Source organism: Hemiscyllium ocellatum, chromosome 22 (assembly GCF_020745735.1).
Source record: "Hemiscyllium ocellatum isolate sHemOce1 chromosome 22, sHemOce1.pat.X.cur, whole genome shotgun sequence".
In the NCBI taxonomy this organism is placed as follows: Eukaryota; Metazoa; Chordata; class Chondrichthyes; order Orectolobiformes; family Hemiscylliidae; genus Hemiscyllium; species Hemiscyllium ocellatum.
The window spans coordinates 12,480,587-12,494,225 of record NC_083422.1 but is presented as its reverse complement, the minus strand read 5'-3'; the positions used below and the strand labels follow the sequence as shown (position 1 = coordinate 12,494,225).

Sequence of the window (13,639 nt, the reverse complement as noted above, 5' to 3'; positions counted from 1 at the left end):
TGCCCCTCAATGCTATTAGGCCTCAAAGATTCTCCAGGTTTACCTGCAGTCTGGCTTCTGATAACAGCTCTGACTAACACTTGAACTTACTGCTGCTGGGATTTCACAGCTGTCAGCCAATTGATGGTACAGCAGGTCTATCCATCATCTCTGGGGGGGGAAATTCCTCCTCAGAGGGTGGCAAATTAGCTTATTAACATCTGGTGAAGATTAGATTACATTTGATTCCCCACAGTATGGAAACAGGTCCTTCAGCCCAATAAGTCCACGCCGACCCTCTGAAGAGTAACCCACCCAGAAGCCTACCCTATATTTACACCTGACTAATGCACTAAACACTATGGGCAATTTAACATGGCTTGCACATTTTTGGATTGTGGGAGGAAACCAGAGTAGCCAGAGGAGACCCACGGAGACATGGGGAGAATGTGCACACTCCACACAGACAGTTGGATCGAACCCTGGTCCCTGACACTGTGAGGCAACAGTGCTAATCACTGAGTCACCGTGCCATCCCTTTAAATGGCTGCGGGGTTACCCAATTCCAAAGGAGTCAGTTTCCCTGCACAATCTTTGGGTAGCGAGTCAGGATCCTTGGCATTAAAAAAACCCTGCTCTAAGTGCTTTTATAATGTTGTAGTTCAGAGATAAGCATTTAATTTTGTTTAAGTCATTCAACAGTACCTAGGCTTTATATTTTTCACAACAGTTTTAAAGAAATAAAATATTCTTTAGATGAAAAGTACATTTAAAAAATGTAAATGTTTCATGAATTAATGCACTGTCTGATATATCATCATCAGCACCTCTTACTTTATAAGATGGGCACTTAAAAGATGAGTATCTATAATATAATGTCTCTGTGTCTGGGTTTTCATGTTCTCTTAAAACCTTTGCTTGGAAAGAAGTAAATTATCAGCTGGAGCTGTCTGAACAGAGCAAAATGAATTAGTAGACTGTTGAAGCCAAAAATAAAAGATAGCTTAACAAACAGATCATTAAATTTTTATTACAATAGACTTTACATTCACTGGATCATATTCTGCTGTCGCTGTTATCCACATGTAAGGGAGTACCATCAACGTGAGGGAACTTTTTGCCTAAATGAGTGTTTTTTTTTATACACTCATAGACGTGGGCATCATTGGATGGGCTGCATTTGTTGGGTATATCTGGAAATTTGGTTCCTGGGGGAAAAGAGACATTTTAAGTTAATTGTGCTACAAGAATGAAGGTTTACTAAATGGAAGGTTCTGTGAAATGGTTTGGAGGATGGGATTTTTTTCTCCCCCAGGCACCTGCATTTGATTTCCAAATTTGTGCTGCAAAAGAAGCAGGTAAATCAGTAACTGATATTATATAATTATCAGCATTGCAAGCACTGTATTATTTCACCAATATTGTGAAGTTTCTTGGCAGTACTAAACTATGTGGGATATGTAGATGATTTCTAATAAACTTGTCCAGAGATGTTGTTATACACTTCTGGAGCAGGTGAGATTTGAACCTGGGTTTCCAGGCCAGGAGGTAGCGACACTACCACTGCAGCACAAAGGCTCTAATGAGATATAGGCTGTATAAACTGTGGATGCTGGAATTCAGAAATAAAAATAGAAATTGCTGGAAAAGTTCAGCAGGTCTGTCAGATTCTGTGGAGAGAAATCGAAGTTAATGTTTTGGGTCCAGTGACCCTTCCTCAGAACTGATGCTAGTTGGATGCAAGGCAGCTAGAAGGTAGACGCTGTCTTCATTGTAAATTACAATATTCATAATTACTAAGTAACACAAATTAGAGGTAGCTTAGCGAGTTTTGAGAAGATTTGTAACTCAGGTTGAGGTTTTGGATGTAGGTTTGCTCGCTGTGATGAAAGGTTGATTTCAAGATGCTTCATCACCTTGCTAGGCAACATCTTCAGTGGACTTTATGCAAAGCAATGCTGAAACTTCCTGCTTTCTATTTCTATTTGTATGTTTGGGTTTCTTTGGGTTGGTGATGTTATGAGGAAGTGGTGTCCTTCCTCATCCGTATGTGAGGATACTAGTGAGAGAGAGTCATGTCTTTTTGTGGCTAGTTGGTGTTCACGTATCCTGGTGGCTAGTTTTCTACCTTTTTGTCCAATGTATTGTTTGTTACAGTCCTTGCATGGTATTTTGAAATTGACGTTAGTTTTGCTCATTAATTTGCTCACTACAGATGAGGAAGGACACTACTTCATCTGGGACAATACACCCATCCTAGGACAAGCCAAACAAAGACATGCACGAGAATTCCTAGAAGCATGGCATTCCAACCAGAACTCTATCAACAAACACATCGAGTTAGACTCCATCTACCATTCCCTGAGAAAAGGAACTGGAAGTAACTTCACCACAGGAAATAACATCATAAAAAGAAAAGGACATCGCCAACCCAAAGAAACCGAAACATATAAATAGAAAGCAGGAAGTTTCAGCATTGCTTTGCATAAAGTCCACTGAAGATGTTACTTAGTAAGGGAATGAAATGTCTCAAAATCAACCTTTCAGCTCAGCGAGCAAACCTACATCCATTAGAGGTAGCTGAACAGTGTTTATGCTGTGATTGCAGAATATGGAAGTTTCCGCATACTGGTGTAATCCAGGACAAATGTAAGTGAGTGTTGGTGGCTACAGGAAATTCAATTTTTTGAGTTGGTCCAAACAGTAGATATTGTGGCACATCAGGGAAGGGATGTGTTCCCTGGACACTTTATTCCAGGACACAGTTACACCCCTTAGAACAGGATCTCCTGATTTGGTTAGCAGTCAGAGACAGATGGGTGTGACTACAATTGAAGCAGGGAAGGTGACCCAGAGTGCAGGATCTCAAGTGCCACAGCCTTTGCAATTTTATACCGGGGGGATTTGAGGTTTTCTCAGCTTGTTTGGAAGAGAGTGACTGTTGCAGGGTAGATAAACTAGCTGGCTGTGGTGCCATTGTACAAAAAACAAAAATGAATGTAATGGTCGTAAGGGGCAGTGCAGTGAGGGCAAGTGACACTGTTCTCTACAACAAAGAGAAAGAGTCCAGACTGCATGTTATCTATGCAGTGTCACAATTCATTACTATTACTCTGGGCTGGAGTGGAACTTGCTGTGGTAAGAGGAGATACCAATGGTCATGGTCCATGTTGGTATCAAAGACCTAATTACAACCAGGAATGAGGTTCTATAAATGGAGTAGGTCAAAGTAGATGCTATGTTAAAATCAGAACCTCAAAAGTAATAATCTCTGGATTTCAATTTGAGCCACATGCAAGTGACTGTAGGATGAATAAAATGAGGGAATCCAAGGTGTGGCTCAATGTTTGGTATGGGAGAAGTAGGTTCCAAGTCATGAAACAATGGCACCAGTAGTGAGAAAAACTGGATCTGAACTGTTGGAATAATCAATGTTACACTCTGAAATTAACAGAATTCAAGACGATGTTTTTATGTGAGAGGTTTATTTCAGTTTAGCCACACTTCATAAAACTCACAACACACTGATTCCAAACTTTCCGTAATAATAAGTATTTTCTAATCAACCTGTTCAAATTATCATTCATCTCAGAAGCAGATAGGACTGGAAATCAGGCCCTCTAGACCAGAGATAGGGACACTATCTCTGCACCACATGAATTCTCAGTACCTCCTATTTATACAACCAATTCAAACCAATCAACTCTTTATAACACATCCATCTTCTGTTCCCTCATTCCCTTAGGTCAATCCTTAGGTTGCAAACACTCCTTAGGTCACAAGCACTCTTTCAGACCATAATATATGATGACAGTCTACACCTGAACTATGTTGGAGCTCATTCTCACAAGACACATAATTAGTGAGGTAGAAAAGGTTCTGAACTAAACAGAAGATGAGAGATCGAGCCTGGTTTAAATATAACAAGGCATAAACTTGAGGGGTGAATATCAGATTCTAATGTAGGAAATAAAGGTAAGAGAATGGCAGGAAGACCCGTGACAGTCTACCCCAGTCCAACACTGGCACCTCTACATCATGGCAGGAAGTGACAGTGTGGAAAAGACCCTGAAGCTTTAAAGGTAACAAAAAAACCAAAATCTCAGCACCTGAATGCATGTAACAAAGTAAATGATGTAAATGAATTGATAATGCACATTGAAGTGAATAAATATAATCTGACAGCCAATATGTCTCATTATCTCTGTCTCGCATGGCTCTCTCTCTGTGTAATGGCAGGATCACAAGGATTTGTGTCTGAACATGAAGGGATATGCGACATTCGGGAAGATTAGGATTCTAGGTGGACAGGTAGCACTCCTGATCAAAGATGGTATCGGTGCAATATTTAGAGATGACTTTGCGCCAGGAAATCAGGATATGGAATCAGTTTGGCTGGAGATGAGCAACAGGTGTTGAACAAATCACTAGGTGAGTGATCCACAGATCCCTGAATCACTCTCAATGTTGTCTTCTCTACATCGGGGAGATGGGATGCCAACTCGTGGAACATTTTGGGGAACATCTCCGGGACACGCACCAAACAAGCTCACTGTCCTGTGGCTGACCGTTCCAACTCCCCTCCCACTCCACCAAGGATATGCAAGTCCTGGACCTCCTCCATCACCAAGGAACCCAACGACTGGAAGAACAACACCTCATCTTCCACCTTGGGACCTTCACAAGTTTCCTGATCTCCCCTCCCCCCATTTCATCTCAGATCCAACCCTCCAACTTGGCACCACCCTCTTGACCTGCCCTACCTGTCCATCTTCCTTCCCATCTATCTGCTCCACCCTCCCCACCAACCAATCACAATCACCCCTCATTTGCATCCACCTTCCTAGCTACCTCCCCCCTAACCTCACCCTCCAATTTATCTCTCAGCCTCCTTCCTCTACCTCCTCTCAACATTCCTGATGATGGGCTTATACCTGAAATGTCGACTCTCCTGCTCCTCGGATGCTGCCTGACCTACTGTGCTTTTCCAGCACCACAATTTTCAACTCTTATTCTCAGCATCTGCAGTCCTCATTTTCTCCCCAAATAGTAACCACAATATAAGATGAATTATACATAAGGAAATATTGGACGCTTCTGATAAAGGGACAACAATAATTAGGGGTGATTTTCATCTGTATACAAACCAGAAACCTCACATCAATAGCAATAGCCTCAATACTGAGTTGGTGGAATGCTATCTTATATCAGCAGCATCTGGAACTAACCAGAGAACAGGCTGCACTGGGCTTGGTATTGTGTAACATGATGACACTAATTAACGTGAATTAATGACTTTGACGCAACACTACTTCTGAGGTAGGAGCATCACAATATGATTGACATCCAGTTAAAAAGCAAGAAGAATGCATCTCAGATTAATAATTCAAACTTAAATAAGGGCAACTATATGGGCATGAAAGCTGAAGTGAACTGGGATTTTAGGCTTGGAGTTAGGTTAGTAGAGAAACAGAGGTAAACGATTAAAGGGATATTTCAGAATAAGTATATTCCCACTGTAAAATAAAAATTCCAAAAAGAAGTGCAATCAGCTATATTTAACTAATATAGTTAAATAGAGCATCAAACTTAAGGAAATAATTACAATTGTGAGTGGCAGGTCAGATAACTGGTCAGAATTTTTATCTGCACTCTGCATCCTTATGTTTCAATTCCTCCACTCCACTATTCTCCTTCTCTCGATATCCCTGCCTCCCACCTACTCTCTACTCAACATTTCTCGTTTTCCCTTTACCTGAATTGAACTATTAGCATTTCTGAGCTCTGTTTGACCTTAAAGCAGTTGATATCCTGCATACAATACTTTGAGAGATTGACAAGTATCAGTTGTAAAACTCTGGTTTGATAAGCTACCTTATGCCAACAACTCAGTACATGGCTTCTCTGTGGCTACAACATCAAAGTTATTTTTGAGACTGACAACATTATGCATGGTTTGTTATGATCATCAGCACAGCTGGTCGTCTAAGCTTTCTTGCAAACATTCACACCTCATACCAGTCTGCTGCACAGACTATTAAATGCTATAGTTCAGTGAAGAAAGTGCAAATTAAAATCAAAGGCATATTTTTTTTATTGCCTCAATTGATGCATTTTCATAATATTCAGCAATTCTGGACTTACAAAAATAAATGAACCAATAAATGAAATTCCCAAAGTTCTTCAAGGCTATGAGAGTTAGAAGCAGGTGTCATAGCTGTCATCAGGCAATGTTTTTTAAATAAGGTTCTCTAAAATAATGAAGTATACAAATAAAATCTGAAACACATTTAGATATTATTTTTAATTTCAGCTGTGAAGCTGTGAGAGATCCAACCCACTCATTAATATTGTTTTCAGAATGTATATAAAAAAGTAAATGAAAACATGGCTTGGCACAGTCATGTAGGTCAATAACAATGAAAAAGTCAAATTAACTTCACCAAAAGTATAAGCCATTAATCTAGAATTTTCAACTGTGCATGTTAGTCTCCTGTAGGCTCTTAAAATTCAAGGAAGAAATTAACCAAGAAAATAATAAAAGACATAAAGACACAAAGAAATAATTACATTTGTATCATTTCAAAAGATATATTTGTGAGCATAGCATTTTAAGTTGCTGTTCCCATCTATACGTCTTTATGAAACCAGCGACACTAAAGAAATACTTGCGTTCAAATTGAATATTAATGAAATCTTGACATATACTTAAAGAAGTACAGGATGTAAGTGTATCAGGAACCAGAATTTACCAGCGTTGAAATGTTAATATAGCAAAACTGCTCTGTGTTATAATGGCTGATTTTTGCAGTTTGTGGATAAGTGACAGTTCTTCCTACCAACCCCAAAGAAAGTAGACACAAAAATATAGTAGACCCTGTCACATAAATTTTGTACTTTACTATTTTAAATTAATTCAAGTGACAGGTCAACAAAGCCCCCACAACAGTGATGTCATTAGTCTGCTGAATAGCTAATCTCATTGAAGAATTTGCAAAGACAGCAAGTAGAAAGTTATAGGCATTATCATTATCACATTTTATAAACTTTACAGGAAAAAAATATTATGATACACACAAAAGAACAAGATAGAAGCTGAGTGATCATGAAATTATTTTAAAAATTTGAATTTATTGTTTCTAAATTAAAGAAATATGTTATCCTGTAGACATCTGTCAATGTTCCACAAATTGTAAAATCATCTTTCAAGGCTGGAGGGGTTATTCATGAGTACTTCGGGGCAATTAAAGATTGGTGACAAATGTTGATCTTGCAACTGACATTCTCATCCGTGGAAGAATAGAAACAAACAGTTGTGTCTTGGGACCCAATTGAAAACCTGGTTACACCTCATTCTACAAGGTGTCACCTTTCAGGGTATTGTTTAAATAGCAGTTACAATGTTGCAAAAGGGAAGTTTCACGTCAGTTCAATTAATTTCTAAAGGGTGCTATATGTGGTGAGTTCAATGCCACAACCTCTAGGGGAACTGAAGAGCACTGGGAGTAAAGTGTGAAAGCCAAAAGCTGTTGTCAGTTTCACATTTCTAATGACAGTGAGTGTAATTAACACTGATGATAAAACTGAACAGTGACAGTTTTGCCACCATTATAGTCACAAACATGGCTAATTACTTGCTTAGACTTTGGTCAGCATTAAAAACATGACCTTCAATTTATTTTTCGAAAGAAGCGAGGACAGAGACATCACCTTGTTAGTCTGTCACATTTGTGAAAATTAAATTTATTTATGTTCATTCTTTCTTGTAAAAAGCAAACGTTTGATGAGGACACATTTAAGAAATGACTAAATCACCTTTCCCAGCTGACTAATAGCCACAGCTAACAGATCCAACTCAGGATCAGATGACTGATATATTCAACCTAGGTATAATGACCCATGATGAATTTGGAAATAAGCCCACTACATCTTATGTAAAGGCAGCTGTATAAAGAACAGAAGTGTACAATATTGACCAAAAACCTATACTGATCAAGACATACAAGGATCATAATAGTGTGACCTCTAAGATTGCAATATAATTATATTGTTTCCTTTTCTGACATCTTTTGCTAAAATTAACACGGATACTGAACCATCAGTAAAAAGCCATTAATTGCTACCCTTCTGTTATATTCAAAAGCTGTTTAAGTAGTCACGTGTGATATCATACCAAAAACATTTGGTCTGGTGGGAAGCCTATCTGGCTACGATACAGAAAAATTACCCAACTTTGTGTCATTTATAGAGTCATTATGTCATTAGCAGTTCAGCAGCCAATGAATTTTAAATCTTCTATAAGAAATGATCAAACAAATGTTTGTTGCCTCAAACAGCGATAGCAAACAATAAACAAAAAATAAGTAGATTAGAAACAATTATTTACCCTCAAATTCAGCAACGTTGCCCCTGTTCTCATAGCTTCACTCACTTCAATGTTGTACAGCATTTGTGGAAACCTTGGAGGACTCTGGTTGTTTGGAGGAAGAACCTCAATATAGACTGTAGTAATTGAGCTTCTGCAAGGAAAATAACTGCATTATCAAAAACTGCATGATATACATTTCAATATTTTGAAATACTCTTGGGAAATCTGGTTAAACAAAGCAAAATTAAATAAAACTTTGTACTGAGATTGCCTCAAATTGTTTTGATTGTTTGAATTTGGAGGACCATAAAATGAATGATTCAGTTCCAGAAAAAACGTAATAAAACATAAATTAGTCCATTACACCATTCTCTTAAAAATATAATAGCTTGACAAGCAACTCAACAAAAATCATAAAAAAGGCCACTTGGTCTGTCAACGCTCCTTTTCCTGCATATTTCCTACGACCTAAAGATGTATTCACAATTGTGACAATGCTGCGGCTTTAAGAGGTGTATTTTGCCGTGGTTTCTTTTAAGAGAGAGATTGAATGACAGATGAAGAGCAGTCTGTGGTAACTTAAACAGCTGGTGAGGCCTTGGATCTTTTTTAAAGAAGTTACAACAATGGAAGCAGCCTGTTTGGGTGTGGTCAGCTTTCACAGACCAGGTTTTTTGAGGTTTTATTTTAGTTTTTAGATTCAGAAGCGAGTCTTAAAGAAATAGAAGCTATTTTTCCCCTCAATCAGTTACAGCTCGAAGCTGAGGTTTCTCGTCCTACTGCAAGCATTCCACGTGAGAAAATCTGTTTCCTGAATTTGCTTTTTGTCAAAAGGTGGGTTCATGGGATATTATTATATTGGAACAGTTAATTAGTAATAGTTACTCTATCTATTATACTGTTAAGGAATTCTTTCTTTTATTATGTTTTAACTAAAATGTTTGAATAAATTGTTTTTACTTAATGTCGAGTAGCTTGACCAGTCGAATTGCATCTAGAACGTACCACTTTACATTTGCCTTTAAAATAAGAAAGGTTATGGTCTAGGCTACATTCTTAAAATATTTTGAGGGGTTCATAACACACCATAATGTCAATGTGTTGTGGTTTTATGCTGTACTGATGTTATAGTTACAATGCAAATTTAGCTTCCATCCAGGCACAAAGCCTGACCTGAAACTTTAAGAGAATGGTCTAACAACCCTTAGAGTCAAATTATATTTTTACCTGTGAATAATATATCACAAGATGAACATCTGTACAAAGTCAAAACAGCTGTCTCCTACAATCATGCTTGAATGTGCTTTCCTTGCTCCAATAGTGCAAACATAATTCATCTTACAGTATGGACAATACTACTGTAAACTTTATTTTCCTTTCCATAGTTCACCTCACACCAAAACTATTACTGCAAGAGGCATCCAGAAGTGCATTATAAAGAGTGATGTTGTATGTGGGATGCTTACTGAGGGGGAGTTGTCACAATACATGTCATCAGAGGTCAAAGATTAAGCTAAATGGTAATAAATAACATGAAATGGTCTCTTATATCAGCGTGCATTAAGAATTGATATCATCTATACATTTAATGTGATATTTCACAACTTTTATCGAAGAAACATTTCATTGAGAAAAAACAGTGTCCATAAGAAGGATTAACTATTTGTGACCAACTAAGGACATTAAGGACGGTACAAAATTGAAATATAAGGTATACAAATGTCCTGAAGTGGAAGGTGAGAAATTGGGTGAGTAATTTTGGAATTTGTATAGTGAACCATAGGTATGCCATGAATCAATGCTGGAACCCCAGTATATGCTTTGAATGGAAGGACAAAGTCTAATATTATCAAACTTTTTAATTAAACAAACAAATGTTGGAAGTCATGAACACATTAAAAAATGTCTGTCAAAGGACATAAATAAGTTAAAGTAAAAATGAGAGAAAATGTGAGAATAATCTATTTTCACCGAACAAAAAATTAAAACATTGTTTAAATACAAAGAGACTACAGCAGCTTGTGGTATAGATGCATCTGGTTTTCCTTGTGCATGAATCACAATAAATTGGATACAGACACAGCAAATGATTAGGAAGGCAAATTGACTGTTGACATTTATTGTAAGTCGTGACATATCAATGTAGAGAACTCTTCCTGCACGTGTATAGCGTATTACTGTGTCACGGCTACTGCATAGTTTTTAGTCTTCTTATTTAAGGAGGATGTACATGAACTGAAAGGACTTCAGAGAAGGCTCACTAGATTGATTCCTGAAGGGGTCATCTTATGAGGACAGGTTGAGCCTACAAACATGGGGGTTTAGCAGAGTCACAGATAATCTTCGTGTTTCTGAGGAGGTTTGACAAGGTGGATGCTGAGAGCATGTCTCAGGCAAAATCCCACATGGGGATGGGAGTGACTGCTTGAGAACAATCGGTCACTCATTTAAGACAGATAAAGAGGAATGTCTTCTTTCAGAGTGTTCTGAATTTATGGAATTCTCTTAAGAAGAGCTGTAAGGATTAAGTCATTGCATGTATTCAAGGCACATGTGAACAAGTTTTTGAATGATAGCGTTCTGGGGAACAGAGAGAAAAGTGAACTCAGGCCAAGACCAAGTAAGACATAGTCACTTAATATAGTGGAGCAGGCTTGAATGAATGTGCGGTTTAGTCTTGCGACTGTTCTCCTGTTATTACATATAATTTACTTTTGTAACACGTACCTCCTTTCAGCCAGCCTGGCATTATCTGTTGCTTTGACAGTAAGAGCATAAATCCGACCAACATTTAAACTAACTCCAGGAGCAATGGTAATCAATCCACTGCTGTTACTTATTACAAAGTCACCATCATCGCCAGTCACAATTTCATAAATAATTTGTCCGTTCTTCTCTTCATCAGCATCAGATGCAGTAAGCTGAAATGCAGACAAATCAAAGAGAATATTAATATACTAATAAATTTTAGTGCTATAAAATTTGTACAAGTGCAAATAAATTAAAGAATCAATAATATTGACCTGTAGGCAAATTAATACTGAAACAAATTAAATTTTAACATGATTACAGATTTGCTCAAAAAAATCATTTGAGGTCCTTGGTAGTCATTATTTTTTAATCCAGGTGGAGAGCAGAGTTTAATCCAGATGTTGAGGATTGTCTGCTGACTGGAGAACTGGGAAAGCTCCATGTCACCTCCTCAGAGGAGGAAGTACCTGGCAGTTAATTAAGTGGTCATTGTTTGGTCATTTACGGGATTAAGGACCTGAAATCCCAACACCATTATTACTGCCAGTGAATCAGAAGCTACTTGCTCCTTTACCCTGCCAGTACCAATGGCGGATAGATCTCAGTTGCCAGGAACATCCCAGAGAACCCAGGCTCAATGAATAATCCATATCACAGTTTGGTGAGGTTAATGGGAATGATAGGGGAGTCACTGGCTAGTGAAGGGGAGTTGGTAGAAAGGCCAGAGCCCTGTTTGAGTAGCTGACAACGAGGAACCTTCCCAAGACCTGCTCACAGACACGAGGGCTTGTATTTTGGATATTCTGTATGGCAACTGCTCCACCCATTGCTAGCTGAATACCAGTGATGGGGGAATGAAGCCTTTAAGAAGGCAGGAATTGTTCACTTCAGGATGTGAATTGGTCCAGAGATGAGAAAACTGTTGATGAGTAGAGCAGAATTATACAATTATTTACAGACTAGAAGGAGGCCATTCGGCCCTTAGTTCCTACACCGACTCTTCAAATGGGCATCATCACCTGGTGCCAATCTGCTTTTTTCCCCATACACTTGCACATTACTTCCATCCAAATAATAATCTATTACCCTTTTGAGTGCCTTAATTGAACCTGTAACCACCAAACTTCCAGATAATACATTTTATACTCTCACCACTTGCTGAGTGAGAAAGTTTTTTTTTGTTCTGGGCCTGAACTTAATTGGGACAGAGGCAGGAAGATGGCAGAATTTGCACCTGATATCCACCTGCAAATAATGCCATCAAACTCACTCCACAGGAGGGTAACAGAATCTGCTTGTAGATTTCATGTCTCTGATGTTGGTTCAAATCCCACCATTTCAGATGAAGAGGTTTAAATCCAGCAGAATTGAGAATTGAAACCAAACCTAATGGCAACTATGCAACCACTGTTAATAGTCATAAAATTGTCCAAAGTGTAATGTCCTTTAGAAAAGAAAATCTGGTTCTGACCACAGATCCACAGCATTGGTTTTGATTCTCAATTGCGCTCTGGGCAATAAGTGCTAGCTTAGTCAGCAACACATCCCTTGAATGAATAATTTTTTAAAAATATTGTCAAAGTTGCAAACTCTCTACCACACATATCGATTGTTAGCAATGATATTAAGGTAAATGTGAAACCAATATTTGCGCTAAACTGTACATTCACAATAAAACACTGGTAAATCCCTGAAAATGTGTTGCTGTCTCATTCAAAATATAGATTTCAGAAGTGTCAACATTTTGTCTACAAAGTAAATTCTGTGAAAACAAAGTTTTAAATGCTTATTGATGTATTTGTAGACACTTCATAACCTCCACTCCAACTTTTATTCCATGACGGCTGCTTAATCAGAATTGCTCAATGAGGGTAAAACCATTGACACGGTGCACAGGAATTTCCAGGTGGTGTCCAATACAATGCCACACAATAGACTTGTGAGGAAGGGAATTTTTCATTCACTTTAGAGATGTTGGGGAGGTGGGGGGGGAAGAGGGTCACTGGCTGGTCAGCGTTTATCCCTGTCCCTAGTTGCCCTTGAAAAGGTGGTAGAATGCTGCTGCTTTGAACTGCTGCAGCTCACGTGCTATAGGTTGATCCACACTGCCTTTAGGAAGGGAATGCCAAGATTTTGACCCAGCGATGTTGAAGAACAACGATACATTTCCAGGTCAGGATGGTGAGTCGCTTAGAGGGGAACTTGCAGGTGCTGGTGTTCTTATGTCTGCTAATCTTACCTTTCAGATGAAAGTGGTTGTGGGTTTGGAAGGTGCTGTCTAAGCATCTTTGGTGAATTTCTGCACTGCATCTTGTAGATAGTACACTCTTGTTGCCACTGAGTGTCAGCGGTGGAGGGAGTGGATGCTTGTGGATGTGATGGAAATCAAGTTGTGGTTTAAATCTATCTGTGCTCTAACACTGCTGTGATTCTGTAATCAGGCTAAACTTAACAGTCGAAGAATGTGGTGCTGGATAAGCACAGCCGGTCAGGCAGCATCCAAGGAGCAGGAGAATCGACGTTTCTGGCATAAGCCCTTCA

General features: G+C 38.6%; 1 protein-coding gene across 1 annotated transcript in view; it reads right to left on the bottom strand.

Annotated features, from left to right (window-relative positions):
- Positions 1-13,639, bottom strand: part of pcdh15b (protocadherin-related 15b) — a 642,771-nt gene that overhangs the window by 364,399 nt on the left and 264,733 nt on the right. Inside the window, exons 14-15 of the mRNA XM_060841768.1 lie at positions 11,075-11,268; positions 8,366-8,498 (exon numbers count right to left, since the gene is read on the bottom strand). Of these exons, the coding sequence (XP_060697751.1) occupies positions 8,366-8,498; positions 11,075-11,268 (327 nt within the window). The remainder of the gene's footprint in view (positions 1-8,365; positions 8,499-11,074; positions 11,269-13,639) is intronic.